Source organism: Myxocyprinus asiaticus, chromosome 39, assembly GCF_019703515.2.
Source record: "Myxocyprinus asiaticus isolate MX2 ecotype Aquarium Trade chromosome 39, UBuf_Myxa_2, whole genome shotgun sequence".
Taxonomy (NCBI): domain Eukaryota; kingdom Metazoa; phylum Chordata; class Actinopteri; order Cypriniformes; family Catostomidae; genus Myxocyprinus; species Myxocyprinus asiaticus.
In genome coordinates, this window is record NC_059382.1 from 17,563,008 (window position 1) to 17,579,495 (window position 16,488).

General features: G+C 38.6%; 1 protein-coding gene across 2 annotated transcripts in view; it reads right to left on the reverse strand.

Moving 5' to 3' along the window:
- Window positions 1-48: 48 nt before the first annotated feature.
- LOC127430288 (Golgi SNAP receptor complex member 1) overlaps window positions 49-16,488 on the reverse strand; it is a 41,720-nt gene continuing 25,280 nt past the window's right edge. Inside the window, exons 7-9 of one of the 2 annotated variants that reach the window (XM_051679997.1) lie at window positions 14,334-14,363; window positions 6,391-6,473; window positions 49-620 (exon numbers count right to left, since the gene is read on the reverse strand). In XM_051679997.1, the coding sequence (XP_051535957.1) occupies window positions 496-620; window positions 6,391-6,473; window positions 14,334-14,363 (238 nt within the window). In that variant the 3' untranslated portion in view covers window positions 49-495. The other variant, XM_051679998.1, reaches the window with a different exon arrangement.

Here is a 16,488-nt window from a genome sequence, read left to right on the forward strand (position 1 = left end):
ACCATTGTAGAAATATCTAAAAAATAGAAGCTTTAGAGGACAAATCTCTAGTGTTTGAAACACATTTTTAATATCCTGTATATTAATAATTTATTAATTCACAAAGTACACAGTATGATGAGAAACCCTCTTGCTAAAAGGACCATCAATTTAAAACCCTCTTTCGATTTAGTAATATACAGGAACAGTGCAATGCCGGGTTGACGCTTCTGAGCATCACTCTTTTCTCAAAGCCATTTTGTTTTAATATGCTCTTTGAAATCAATTCCTGTTAGTAATTTGGTCTCCAGTCCCAGTTCACATTTGAACTGCAAATTGTTTGTAGTACAGAAACAAAAACAGGCTGTCAGAGCTAAACCCCTCCCATTGCTAAATACAAATAAAGGTCCATGCTGGCCAATCAATCCTGTTACCAGACTAGGCCAAGTGGGCATCTGCTTTGTGGCCCCAGTTGTGCACCTTTCATTGAGCCCCCCACCCCATCTCCCCTGTCCATCAGTGGAACGCATATAACAGCAGAAGGATGGTGCAGATGCCGATGACGCCTCCCAGAATTAATGAGTCCCGCCTCTTCCTCAAGTTGATTCGCTGTATTAGGTTGTTTATGGCAGGAAAACGGTCTGAAGTAGGGCTCAGTTAAGGAAAAACTGGGATTCAGCATATTTCCACAAAAATGGCAATAAATAAATAAATACAAATAAAAAGAGTTTAGTTACAGAACACTGGTCTGGGTTATAATTTTATACTTTTATGCAATTTTCATAACATAATTTAAAGGATAACTCCTTACCATTTCTTTTTTAATAATTTAATCTTATTTTCATTTACTTTTCCCCTTATTTGTAACTTAATTTTTGTCCTTCTTTGACAATTATAAACTGTATATTTTGCCTTAATTTATGTACATTGTTTTTGCAGTAAAAATGTACATAAATTAAGGCATTTGCAGTAATATATTCATATTTGTACATTGGATTGAACTTGTTTTATTTTGTTTTACTTATATGCAACTCATCTGGAAACGTCTTTGGCAATATGAATGTACGAATATTTGTCATGCCAATAAAGTACACAAAAACTTAAACAAGCTGAAGTGGTCATACACTACAGTGTTGTGAAAAAAGTATTTGCCCCTTCCTGATTTCCTAAATTGTTTTGTAGTTTTCATACTAAATTGCTTTAGATCTTTAAACGAGATATAACATAAAACAAAGGCAACCTGAGTAAACACAAAATATAGTTTTCAAATATAAATATATTTTTATTGAAGCAAAAAAATTATCCAACACCTATATCACCCATGTGTAAAAACTAACAGCCCCCTTAAACTTAATAGCTGGTTGTACCACCTTTAGCAGCAACAACTGCAACCAAATGCTTCCTATAACTGGAGATCAATCTTTCACAACGCTGTGGAGAAATTTTGGCCCACTCTTCTTTGCAGAACTGCTTTAGTTCAGCCACATTAGAGGGTTTTCGAGTATGAACTGCCCGTTTAAGGTCCTGCCATAGCATCTCAATCGCGTTCAAATCAGGATTTTGTCTATGCCACTCCAAAACTTTAATTTAGCTTCTTTTGAGCCATTCAGAGGTGGACTTACTCCTATGCTTTGGATAACTGTCTTGCTGCATAATCCAGTTGCGCTTGATCTTCAGCTCACGGACTGATGACCGGACGTTCTCCTTTAGAATTTTCTGGTAAAGAGCAGAATTCATGTTTCCCTCAATTACTGCAAGTTGCCCTGGCCCTGAAGCAGCAAAGCATCCCCACACCATCACACTACCAACACCATGCTTGACCGTAGGTATGATGTTCTTTTTGTGGAATTCTGTGTTTGATTTACGGCAAATGTAACTGGACCCCTGTCTTCCAAACAGCTCTACTTTCAACTCATCAGCCACAGAACATTCTCCCAAAAGCTTCGAGGATCATCAAGGTGAGTTTTGGCAAAATTCAGATGAGCCTTAATGTTCTTCTGGGTTAGCAGTGGTTTTCGCCTTGCCACTCTTCCATGGATGGCATTTTTGGCCAGTGTCTTTCTGACAGTGGAGTCATGGACAGAGACCTTTATTGATGCGAGAGAGGCCTGCAGTTCCTTGGATGTTGTCCTTGGTTTTCTTGTGATTTCCTGGATTAGACGTCACTGTGCTCTTGGAGGAATTTTAAAAGGTCGGCCACTTCTGGGAAGGTTCACTACTGTGCCAATTTTTCTCCATTTGTCGATAATGGCTCTCAATGTGGTTCTTTGGAGTCCCAGAGCCTTTGAAATAGCTTTGTAACCCTTCCCAGGCTGATGTATTTCTGTAAACCTTTTTCCTCATCATTTCTGGAATTTCTTTCAACTTTGGCATAGTGCTACTGGGTGAGATCTTTTAGCCGACTTCATGTTGCTGAAAAAGTTTTATTTAGGTGTTGATTTGATTGAACAGTGCTGGCAGTAATCAGGGTGTGTCTAGTCCAGCTGAACCCCATTATGAATGCAGTTTCATAGATCTGGGGATTGAATAACTATGGGAGCAAATATTTTTTCACACAGGCCCAGTTGGTACTGGATAACTTTCTTGCTTCAATAAATAACATTATCATTTAAAAACTATATTTTATGTTTACTCAGCCTTTGTTTTATGTTAGATTTTGTTTGAATTTTTGAAACAATTTAGTATGAGATATCCACAAAAACCGAAGAGATCAGGATGGGGGCAAATACTTTTCCACAGCACTGTACATTTACAGGGCCAATAGAGCACAACAGTGCCCGCCCCCTTTTTTATAACCGTTTTGGTTCCGTAAGTATTTTTCCCATTTATTTTGTTTCTATAGAAATTATAAAACAAAAAAAGATAAAGGAACAAGACTATATACTAATGTCTTTCCTGAGGGCATGATATATTTGGTATAGAAACGTCCCTTTTTCAGGACACTGTATTTTAAAGATAATTTTGTAAAAATCCAAATAACTTTACAGATTTTTATTTTAAAGAGTTTAAACAATGTTTTCCATGCTTGTTCAATGAACCATAAACAATTAATGAACATGCACCTGTGGTCGTTAAGACACTAACAGCTTACAGATGGTAGGCAATTAAGGTCAGTTATAAAAACTTAGGACACTAAAGAGACCATATTACTGACTCTGAAAAACACCAAAAGAAAGATGCCCAGGGTCCCTGCTCATCTGCGTGAACGTACATACTTAGGCATGCTGCATGGAGGCATGAGAACTGCAGATGTGGCCAGGGCAATAAATTGCAATGTCTGTACTGTGAGACGCCTAAGACAGCACTACAGGGAGACAGGAAGGACAGCTGATCGTCCTCGCAGTGGCAGACCACATGTAACAACACCTGCACAGGATCAGTTCATCTGAATATCACATCTGCGTGACAGGTACAGGATGGCAACAACAACTGCCCGAGTTACACCAGGAACACACAATCCCTCCATCAGTGCTCAGACTGTCCGCAATAGGCTGAGAGAGGCTGGACTGAGGGCTTGTAGGCCTGTTGTAAGGTAGGTCCTTACCAGACATCACCGGCAACAACGTTGCCTATGGGCACAAACCCACCATCACTGGACCAGACAGGACTGGCAAAAAGTGCTCTTCACTGACGAGTTGTGGTTTTGTCTCACCAGGGGTGATGGTCGGACTCGTGTTTAATCGTCGAAGGAATGAGCGTTACACCGAGGCCTGTACTCTGGAGCGGGATCAATTTGGAGGTGGAGGGCCCGTCATGGTCTGGGGCGGCGTGTCACAGCATCATCTCAACTCTGTGCATTACAGGGAAGATATACTCCTCCCTCATGTGGTACCCTTCCTGCAGGCTCATCCTGTCATGACCCTCCAGCATGACAATGCCACCAGCCATACTGCTCGTTCTGTGCGTGATTTCCTGCAAGACAAGAATGTCAGTGTTCTGCCATGGCCAGCAAAGAGCCCGGATCTCAATCCCACTGAGCACGTCTGGGACCTATTGGATCGGAGGGTGAGGGTTAGGGCCATTCCCCCCAGAAATGTCCGGGAACTTGCAAGTGCCTTGGTGGAAGAGTGGGGTAACATCTCACAGCAAGAACTGGCAAATCTGGTGTAGTCCATGAGGAGGAGATGCACTGCAGTACTTAACGCAGCTGGTGGCCACACCAGATACAGATACTTTTGATTTTGACCCCCCCTTTGTTCAGGAACACATTATTCCATTTCTGTTAGTCACATGTCTGTGAAACTTGTTCAGTTTATGTCTTAGTTGTTGAATCTTTTTATGTTCATACAAATATTTATAGATGTTAAGTTTGCCGAAAATAAAAGCAGTTGAAAGTGAGAGGACATTTCTTTTTTTGCTGAGTTTATATATATTGTGTGTGTGTGTATATATATATATATATATATATATATATATATATATATATGTGCAAAAGTTTTAGGCACTTGTGAAAAATGTTGCATATTGAGGATGTCTTCAAAAATAATGACATAAATAGTTTTCATTCATAAATTAATGTCATACAAAGTCCAGTAAACATAAAAAAGCTAAATCAATATATGGTGTGGCCACTTTTGCCTTTAAAACAGCACCAATATTCCTAGGTACACCTGGACACACTTTTTCTTGGTTGTTGGCAGATAGGATGTACCAAGCTTCTTGGAGAATTCGCCACAGTTCTTCTATCTATCTATTCTTCAGACTGACACAATGTTCAGTTGGGGGCTCTGTGGAGACCATGACATCTGTTGCAGGATTCCCTGTTCTTCTATTCTAATCTTTTCTATTTGCAAATGTATTGTTTGGGAGTCTAACATTTATATTTCCTATTGACACACTAAAGCTGAAGATATAAATAACCATCTTAAGACAAATGCTTTTGTGAAACATGGGCAAAAAGACTTTTGCACAGTACTGTGTATAAATATACACACACACACACACAATATACTGTATATATACACTACCGGTCAAAACTTTTGAAACACTTGACTGAAATGTTTCTCATGATCTTAAAAATCTTTTGATCTGAAGGCGTATGCTTAAATGTTTGAAATTAGTTTTGCAGACAAAAATATAATTGTGCCACCATATTAATTTATTTCATTATAAAACTAAAATATAATTAAATTATTATTATTTTTTTTAATTGATGACTTGGACCAAATAATAAAGAAAAGCATCCAATAAGTGCCCAACATAGATGGTAACTCCTTCAATACTGTTTAAAAAGCATCCCAGGGTGATACCTCAAGTAGTTGGTTGAGAAAATGTCAAGAGTACATTTCTGCAAATTCAAGGCAAAGGGTGACTACTTTGAAGATGCTAAAATATAACACAACTTTGATTTATTTTGGATTTTGATTAGTCACAACATAATTCCCATAGTTCCATTTAAGTTATTCCATAGTTTTGATGACTTTACTATTATTCTAAAATGTGAAGAAAAACAATTATAATAAAGAATGAGTGTGTTTCAAAACGTTTGACCGGTAGTGTATATACACAGTATATATATATATATATATATATATATATATATATATATATATATATATATACACACACACATACACACTGCCATTCAAAGGTTTGGGGTCACTTGACTGAAATGTGTCTCATGATCTTAAAAAACGTTTGAAATTAGTTTTGTAGACAAAAATATAATTGTGCCGAAATATTAATTTCATTAGAAAACTAACATTTTATAAAAAATAAAAAAAAACTTTTTTGAAATGGCCAAGACGAATGGGCAGCTATACCAGTCTATGGGGCCTCATAGACAACTATTACAAAAGACTGCATGCTGTCATTGATGCTAAAGGGGGCAATACACAGTATTAAGAACTAAGGGTATGCAGACTTTTGAACAGGGGTCATTTCATTTTTTATTTTGTTGTCATGTTTTGTTTTATGATTGTGCCATTCTGTTATAACCTACAGTTGAATATGAATCCCATAAGAAATAACAGAAATGTGTTTTGCCTGCTCACTCATGTTTTCTTTAAAAATGGTACATATATTACCAATTCTCCAAGGGTATGCAAACTTTTGAGCACAGCTGTATGTGTGTGTGCGTGTGTGTGTGTGTGTATATATATATATATATATATATATATATATACACACACACACACACACACACACACACACACACACACACACAGTACAAAAACTACACACAGTATATATGTATATACTGTATACAGTATATAATAATCAATTCACCTTTGGAAAAATGTTTTATGGGGTTTTTACTTTTGGAACACGACTGTTGGGCTCTAAATTAATAGAGAAAAGAACTTATAATATAAATTGTTATAATATCAATCGACAGACCTGAGTTTTACGAAAACCTATGTCCTGCGTGCGTACTGGTACACATGCACACCAGTTGGAAATTAAGGATACTGGCCAGGGTGTTGACCCTGCTCTGTATAGACTTCAACATACCTCGCTGGGAGGTCATGTTCTCCTTGGTTGCCATGGCAATGCTGTGGACAAAAAAACAGAAGAGTGAGTTTTATTGGCACCAGCCCATTACTGCTCATATGTATTGGAAGTGGACAAAAAACAAATGCTCTGATTAATGCATCAAGGGCAAAGCAGCTGTCAGGACTGCAGACACAGTAAAAAGTTAATCAAAGACAGCAAATGTCTCTCGCACTAGGCTTGATTTCAGACAGGAAGGGAGAAGCTGCATTACTCTAAACCTCCAGAGACATTAACCAAACCAAAAGCATGCAGAATAGTGACCAACCATTGCATACCCGTTTCCCTTGACACTGCTGAAAATGAATACCCCATATTTTGGACCAAAAAAGAAGAAAAAAGTTTTTTTCTGCAGTAGCCTGACATCTCTCAAGAGTGGGCAGGTAAAGACCTTGTACTGCTTGTGTCTTTTGTCTTGAAATATAGTGTCATCATAATAAAGATGGAATTTTATTTTTGTCTGCAGATATTTTTCATGATTTAATGAGTAATGTAGGTCTACGCACCAATTGGACAAAACAATTAGTAGACGAGCGAGTTATGTGTAAAAATTTTACCTTTTTGGAACTAGGTTTTTCCTGCCATAGACTTCATTTACTTTAGCTTAAAATGCTTCAATTATGCAGAGCTTAAACAAGGCCCCCCTTGTGCATGTTGAGACGGTTCCAAAACTCTAGGGTAATTCAAGCCCCAGTGCTCATTTGTTTTCTTCAGCTGAGTCTTGCTTTCTTGTTCCTAGTGGAGAAGATTAATTTTCTATGTGACAATACAGCTCACTCCAAATTGAGCTCGGCAAAATCCATCTCAAGTGGTCCAACATAGGTTGCTTGACCATTTTAAATTTTCCTATCCCCCCCCCCCGAGTGATTACCTCTATTACCTCTTTTTTTTTGTATTTTACTTGGTTTAACCACGGCAGCCATCTTTGTGTCATGGTGCACGAAAAATTTTGGTTATACAGATGTTTATGGAAACTTCAATACCTCAGCTCAATGATCCTAGCACATTGGAACAAAAACTGATCTCTAGAACACATTACAAGGTACATATACATATAGTATATAAACATTTGGCACATTCTTGTTCCTTAGAACTTAAATCCTAATGTAATGATCAAGATTGCTGAAAGTTCCATTTTAGGGTCAAATTATAATGGGAAGGGTTAGAGTCTCAGTCCTACATTTTTTTAAGGGGGTTCCTAGGTAAGCATAGTGTGCATGCAGAACATTTCCTCTCACTTTCGGATTGATTATCTCTGAATGGGGACCAGAGAGGAACCTGACATTTTCACAGATATAAGTCTGAAAAAAAAATTTAGTTTGAGATTCCTCTGGTTGCAGAGCTAGGGCTAGTAGAAATCTGGGGAAAAGCCTACTTTATTCGTGCATTTTGAGAAATGAACAGATGTAATATAAGCATTACAAATAATACAAATGAACAGTAATTATGTTTATGATTGGCATACCACAATTTCAAGCTACAAGTTTGATTAGAAGCTGTGAGATTTCCTCACTCAGTCTCTCAGAAATGTTGTGGGAGCGTCTGGTGGCAGTAGTCAACTCGGCAGTTGTCAGTTTTCTGAGAACATTGTTCATGGGAACCCACACTTTGTCCTTAGTAGATATCTTGAATGATGATTCTTGGTCCAGGTGGGTGGAAGAATCTTTTGCTTCAATAAATAACATCATTTAAAAACTGAATTTTAATTTTACCATAGAGGACTTATATCTGTGAAAATTTCAGGTTCCAATCTGGTCCCCACCAGAGATAATCAACCTGAAAGTGAGGGGAAATGTAAAAAAAAAAAGAGAAGTCTCAATCCTGAAATTTTGTGCATGAACACTACACTTACCTAGGTGCCCCTAAAAATGTTAGGACTGAGACTTGAACCATTCCCATTATAAATTAACCCTAAAAGTGGACCTTTCAGTGATTGATCATTACATTAGGACTAAAGTCTAAGGAACAAGAATGTGCAAAATGTTTATATACAGTTGAAGTCAGAAGTTTACATACACCTTAGCCAAATACATTTAAACTCAGTTTTTCACAAATCCTGACATTTAATCTTATTAAACATACCCTGTCTTAGGTCAGTTAGGATCACTACTTTATTTTAAGAATGTGAAATGTCAGAATAATAGTAGAGAAAATGATTTTTATTTCAGCTTTTATTTCTTGCATCACATTCCCAGTGGGTCAGAAGTTTACCTACACTTTGTTAGTATTTGGTAGCATTGTCTTTAAATTGTTTAACTTGGGTCAAACATTTTGGGTAGCCTTCCACAAGCTTCTCACAATAAGTAGCTGAAATTTTGGCCCATTCCTCCAGAGAGAACTGGTGCAACTGAGCTAGGTTTGTAGGCCTCCTTGCTCGCACAAACTTTTTTAGTTCTGCACAAATTTTCTATCGGATTGATGTCAGGGCTTTGTTATGGCCACTCTAATTCCTTGACTTTGTTGTCTTTAGGCCATTTTGTCACAACTTTGGAGGTATGCTTGGGGTCATTGTCCATTTGGAAGACCCATTTGCAACTGAACTTTAACTTCCTGGCTGATGTCTTGAGATGTTGCTTCAATATATTCACATCATTTTCCTTCCTCATGATGGCATCTATTTTGTGAAGTGCACCAGTCCCTCCTGCAGCAAAGCACCTCCACAACATGATGCTGCCACCCCCATGCTTCACAGTTGGGATGGTGTTCTTCGGCTTGCAAGCCTCACCCTTTTTCCTCCAAACATAACGATGGTCATTATGGCCAAACAGTTAAAAACATTTTCATCAGACCAGAGGACATTTCTCCAGATAGTTAGATTGTTGTCCCCATGTGCACTTGCAAACTGTAGTCTGGCTTTTTTATGGTGGTTTTGGAGCAGTGGCTTCTTCCTTTCTGAGCAGCCTTTCGTGTTATGTCGATATAGGACTCGTTTTACTGTGGATATAGATACTTGTCTACCTGTTTCCTCCAGCATCTTCACAAGGTCCTTTGCTGTTGTTCTGGGATTGATTTGCACTTTTCACACCAAACTACATTCATCTCTATGAGACAGAATGAGTCTCCTTCCTGAGCGGTATGATGGCTGCATGGTCCCATGGTGTTCATACTTGCATACTATTGTTTGTACAGATGAACGTGGTACCTTCAGGTGTTTGGAAATTGCTCCCAAGGATGAACCAGACTTGTGGGGGTCCACAATTTTTTTCTGAGGTCTTGGCTGATTTATTTTGATTTCCCCATGATGTCAAGCACAGAGGCACTGAGTTTGAAGGTAGGCCTTAAAATACATCCACAGGTACACCTCCATTTGACTCCAATTAGCCAATTAGCCTATCAGAAGCTAATTGGCTAATTGCCTAAAAGCTTGACATCATTTTCTGGAATTTTATAACCTGCTTAAAGGCACAGTTAACTTAGTGTATGTAAACTTCTGACCCACTGGAATTATGATAGTTAATTAAAAGTGAAAAAAATCTGGCTGAGTACCACCCCTTGAGTCGCGCGTTCGAATCCAGGGTGTGCTGACTGACTCCAGCTAAGTCTCCTAAGCAACCAAATTGGCCCGGTTGCTAGGGAGGGTAGAGTCACATGGGGTAACCTCCTCGTGGTCGCGATTAGTGGTTCTCGCTCTCAATGGGGCACGTGGTAAGTTGTGCGTGGATCGCAGAGAGTAGCATGAGCCTCCACATGCGGAGTCTCCGCGGTGTCATGCACAATGAGCCACATGATAAGATGCGCGGATTGACGGTCTCAGAAGTGGAGGCAACTGAGACTTGTCCTCTGCCTCCCAGATTGAGGTGAGTAACCGCGCCACCATGAGGACTAAGTAGTGGGAATTGGGCATTCCAAATTGGGGAGAAAAGGGGATAAAAAAAAATAAAAAAATATTCTGACTTCAACCTAAGTGTATGTACATTTCTGACTTCAACTGTATGTAAAGCCTGTTTTAAAGATGCTGCTGCTGTCAAATTTCACAGGACCAAATGCACCAACTTTATACAAAAATTTGATTGGCCCACACTTTATCAGTGAACTTGTTTTATGCCCCTTTATAATAAACACACATGTACATAGGCCTATATATGGTGTTTTCTTATTTGGTGACTTTTTGTGAAAAATTGAGACTTCTGAGGGTGTTTGGTGATTTTCAGAGGGAAGAGAATGAGAACCGCTCACAAAGGAAGAAGCACAACAGCTGGGTGAAGCACAACAGAATTCAGGAATCTTGAGATTCGATTTTCCAAGTGACCACTATAATTTTAACTTAACACAGCATCCTAAAAATGCGGCATTTATGATGCTGAATACCAGTGAGGCACTCTAAATGTGGCCGTCTGATGCACGTACATGTACACAGAGCGACAATTAAAAATAGTGCAGATGGAACGCAAGAACACGTCCTGTGAGATCTGGACACATTGACGAGCTCAATGCAAAACAGACTGCCATCAACCGTAGGCTTGTTCAATGATATGAGAATAAAACAAACAATATATTGAGTTAAGACGCTTTTTGTATTGTCTAATCAATGCTTTATTCATCTGCCACAATAATGCAATTTTTGTTTTAACTGAAATTAAAGGGATAGTTGACCCAAAAATGAATATCTTAGCTCTGTGGGTCCATACAATGCAAGTGGACAGTGATGAGCACTTTAAAGCTCCAAAAAGCATAGACAATCTATATTGTTTCTATACTACAACTGTTTACTTCCGGCCGCTCTCCAATTTGTGTCCATGAGGGGAATCAGTTCATGCTGCCTCTCGTGTGACTTTAGCACGCTGGCATGTTCAAATGAAAGCAAAACCAATAAACCTTGTGAACAGCATTCTCTTGTAAACAAATAGAGCTGCACTTCCAGATGTATCACGTCAATTGTTGCGTGAACATGCCAGCGCAATTACAACACGCAAGAGGCAGCGTGAACTGATTCCCCTCATGAAGAGCAATCGGAAGTAAACAATTATAGTGAAAAGGTACTGATCTGTTTCTCACCCAAAGTGATCGTATCTCTTTAGAAGACATCAATTTAACCACTGGAGTCATATGCATAGATGACTTATTACGACTGTCTGTGCTTTTTGGAGCTTTAAAGTGCTGATCACCATCTATTTGCATTGTATGGACCTACAGGGCTGAGATATTCTACTAAAAATCTTCGTTTGTGTTCTGCTGAAGAAATTAAGTCAAACACATCTAGGATATCACGAGGGTGAGTAAATGATGAGAGAATTTTTATTTTTGGGTGAACTAACCCTTTAAATTCGTATTATATATTTGTTAGGCCCTACATATTATATTTATAAATACTTCAATTATTAGGCATCATTTATATGAATTATCTTTCTCAGCAAATAATGATTTATGCGATTAACTGCAATTAATTCAATTAATTAATCTGCATGTCATGCAATTAATTTGATTAAAAAATGTAATCGATTGACAGCCCTAGTTACCAGCCATTCAGAACTACTTCTAGCCAAAACAAAAATATAAGAAATTAATCATATTATAAGTAACAGCATATTTTTTTATTAAATCCATATTATAGAAATCCCTGTTTCACTTCCCTTCCTCTTTCATCATCATCTCATTCATTTTTCTCCTATCCTCTATTCTCCTGTTCCAAGCAGGTATTCAGGTGTTTTACTGAACATTTACCTTCTTACGGGTTCTAAATATGAGCATTGTGATCATAAATTTGCAAATTCTGAAAAAAGAACACTTCTAATTTATCAGCCAATTTAAAAGCAGTATTTTAGAATTGGTCAGATCAGCTAAATTCATTGTAAAGATAAAAGTCTAAGCTTTAAAACGACACCTATTTTGTGGAGATCAAGCAAGTGGTTGTTGAATAATACCATAATATATTTTTTTTTTCCATGATTGTACCAGGTCGCTCCATGTTTAAAAAGGGGGCACCTGCTCTAAGTAACCGTGCGCTCCCCCCAAGGTGTTAAAGATTCACTGATTTTTATTTTTTAACGTTAATGATTGTCGATCAAGGATACATTTGTAAATTTGCAACTCTACTCAATAACTTCAAATTTGCTAGTGTGTCGACATCGTTATCGGACACAATTGATTTTCCCCTTCTTTGTGGGCTAGTAGGTGTTAATTTCAAACCTTGATTGTAAGCATGTGCTTTGCCCTCAAGGTTTTCAAATCAATCATTTTCCGGTTGGCCCTAGGCAACATGCAGCTATCAATGTATTCTCAGCTATGCCCAGTCTGTTTTCAGAATGTCTAGCAAGAGACATTATTTAAATATGCTACCTGCAAGGGGGTACATGTCAATGTCCCACAAGATGGAATCTTGTTGAGAAGACAAATCTGACATGAAGAGAAACATGAGCACCCACCCTTCTTTAAAACCGGAGTTATGATTAAACATTATGAGCTCCAATCTCATGTTGGTTGCTCCAGGCTGTGGGTGGTACAGAACAAGAAGATTACAAGCAGCTGATAAAGCATAATTTTTTGCTTGAATAAGACTGGGTCAGTATAAAACGAGCTGCACAGACCAAAAGCTGACTTAATTAAGCAGCTGTGCCCGCCGGCAGCTCTGGGCTTCCCCTAGGTGTGGCAGTCAAAGTGTAGGAGAGAAGCGTGTGGACTGCTGTTGTGCATGAACACAGATTTGCAGTGAGGAAAAGACAGTGCCCAATAGCATGATATTCACTGCTGCAGTGCCTCAGGAGGAGGCAAATTGGGAGTTGGTGTTTCATGCAAACACCTCAAACAATTACCAATGTTGTGCCAAATCCTACCACCCATCGGAATCCTAACCACTTTGAACTCCCAAATCATTCCATTGGTTCACATAAATACTTGTGGGTATTCAGCGCCCGATTAGAAAAAGTTGTTAATATACAGTATATCACAATACATCTACTAATGTGTTTTAAATTAGATATCATGTCACATTATATTACAGAAGCTATAAATTATTAAATTCATCATCTTTCTTTTTTTGCGTTTTATGTTAGCTTGAGGCAAGTTAACCAATGAGCCTGCTAACCTATAGAACTCTACGCAATTTACACTTTAAGAATGTTATTAGACGTTCAACCTTTGTAGAAGGCTTTTTGATTATCATAACAAACTGCCTCATTTGGGGTCCAAGGGGGGTAGGATCTAAGAGTCAAGATCCAGTCTTTCGTGATAATGTTAATAGTATCACTCAATGAGGGGGCCTGGGTAGCTCAGCGAGTATCGATGCTGACTACCACCCCTTGAGTCACGAGTTCGAATCCAGGGTGTGCTGAGCGACTCCAGCCAGGTCTCTTAAGCAACCAAATTGGCCCTGTTGCTAGGGAGGGTAGAGTCACATGGGGTAACCTCCTTGTGGTCACGTGGCAAGTTGTGCGTGGATTGCCGAGGATAACATGAGCCTCCACATGCTGCGAGTCTCCGCAGTGTCATGCACAGCGAGCCACGTGATAAGATACACGGATTGACTATCTCAGAAGTATCTGAAACTTGACCTCCACCACCCGGATTGAGGTGAATAACAGCGCCATCACGAGGGCCTAGTAAGTAGTGGGAATTGGGCATGCCAAATTGGGGAGAAAACTAGATTAAAAAAATAAATAAAAAAAATTGTATCACTCAACAGACAAGCAATGGGTCAGGGGTTTGTAACCCTCCATTGATTGATATTTCTCTCCTTGAAGAAATGGCCCATAACAAGCTATGGTTTCAGTAGAGATCTGAGCATCCAATAAATCAGATTATAGATAAAATAAGACAGATAAGAGATAATATTACAGTAAAACAAACAAATAGGGAAAATTTTGTCATTTGTAAGTGTACAGCCTGTGCAAACAGTGACTGAACATTTTGTGGAAAATCAGACTTACCTTATTGTGTCATCAATAACTCTATCTGAGCTGCAGGGCGAAAAAAAGAAAGAAAAAAGAAAGGTGTTAAAACAATGATAATATGGGAAGCAGCATGACAGATGGATTAATGGCTTGTCACTGCAGTTATTGCTCACAAAAGCTAATTCTCTGGTTTAAATGAAAATTTCCCTCAGGAGAAATTCTTGCATTACTTTATACTGGAATGTCTCTTCCCCATACAACTGCCATTTTTCTCTCTGAAACAGTGCTACAGGCCTGTAGGTTAGGAATGAAATTCTATGCTGGCTCAAAATCACATCCTCTGTCAAATTAGATGACAAAGTCTCAGGGCCAGCGAAACCTCAGGGGAATGAAAGTCCTCAATTCCCAAACAAATTGTTTTGGGTCTTCAGAGAACTCCAATTTTGATTACACAGGCAAAAATGAGATAGTAAATTCACCCTCAACACCTGTGAAGTCTCTCTCTCAGCCTGCATGCTCTGTTAGACAGCAGCAGTGCTAGAATGCTGGCAGCAGCTGGGAGGATAAGAGTCTAATGGGCCACATGCTATTTACTCCCACTACTGCAATACACGGATCTGTCTAAGGCTGTGTTCAAAATATTGAAATGGCAATACATCATCATGTTCTCCTTGCCGATGCATGTATCGATGCAGCTGCATCTGTATAGATATTATGTCGCAATTTGAAAGGTTACGTTTAGCCTATTATGTTTACCACACAACTCAAGTTGGCTTTCAATCACCTGAGCAGTAGTAGACCACCATATTAAATAGGATGATACTCTTGCTACACTGCTGGCAAAACTAAAATCTAAAATATATGTGCATTTTGGCTTTTTACCTAAACCCGGTATTTGGGAGTAAGACATGACTCATGTGATATCTACACATTGCAAAACTAAAGTACTGCGTAACACCAAAAACCTCCATCTACCAGTACTGAATGTCATGATAAAGCTGGCTATAAACGCTTCTTTTACTCTCAAACAGGTATGTAATTAACCAAAAGGTGAGTAGTTTTTGAACAGTCGCATGTAATTTACCTCATCTTCCCACCGATCTGTATGTTTCCTACCGATTGCACCCGTATTTAGCGCTGTCCAATTGTGATTGGATCTCCCCTGTCTGAACAGGACAAGAGTGACATTTGACAAGAGATGTCGTTGCTTAGACACAAAGACGCACACTTGAAGGAACACATTTGATTATATTTTAAAGAACAGACGAAAGAAAAGCACCCAGTGCGTGTGTCTGATGCCGCTCATGAGCGCAGCGCGAGCACTTCTCACAGACCACACATATAAATAATTTTCTTTCTTCTCCATGGCAGTGTACAGTACATATTACATACCCTTTTTAGATAAAGGAGTGTGTACAATAGCTAACATTAGTTTAAAAGACAAGAAAGGTGCAGCCAAACTGACCCGAGAAGCTTTGAACTGTCACAAAGCTGTCATCTTAAGAGCTTCTGGCTTTGATTGATCTAAATGCCAAAACATTCCACTAGTGAAGACAAAGTATGTGAGCTCTCAGCTAAACTAATCATTATAAATTGTTGCTGATGAAGCTGATTTTGCAGTTTAGTTTGCAATTAGCAGAGCAACTATTTAGCCTCCCGCAGGACTCTTCCAAACAGGTTCCTTTTCCATGATTTGCGTTCTATTCTGAGAAAAAAAAAAAAAAAAGTCATTTAGACTCATTAATCAACATTATCTAGATCAGAAATATACCCACTCGGTTTCTGCCAATGTCACATTTAACATAGCACACACAAAATTAAAAAAATAAATAAAAGTTGAGACTGATGATTCAAGTTAGTTAGAGGACAATGCAGAGTGTGAAAAATTCTCAAAAACTTTTAGCGATGAGGTCAGTCTCCCAATTAAGTCACATCCATTTTAAACTCAACAGCAGGGCTATTAGCTCGATTACATTAGCTAGCATCACACATGACTGCAAGGCTGAAAATTACCGTGATACAATTTATGTCTGCAAAGCTTTCAGCAAATTTGGGCTGCTAGCATACACAGCTCTGGTGAAATCTTCAATTATGCACATTAAAGCTCAAATCTGGAAAGCTAAGACTATTTAAAACAAGTCAGTTTCAGTGAACTGAATAAAATGGCTAAGTATAAATTAAATATGGCTCA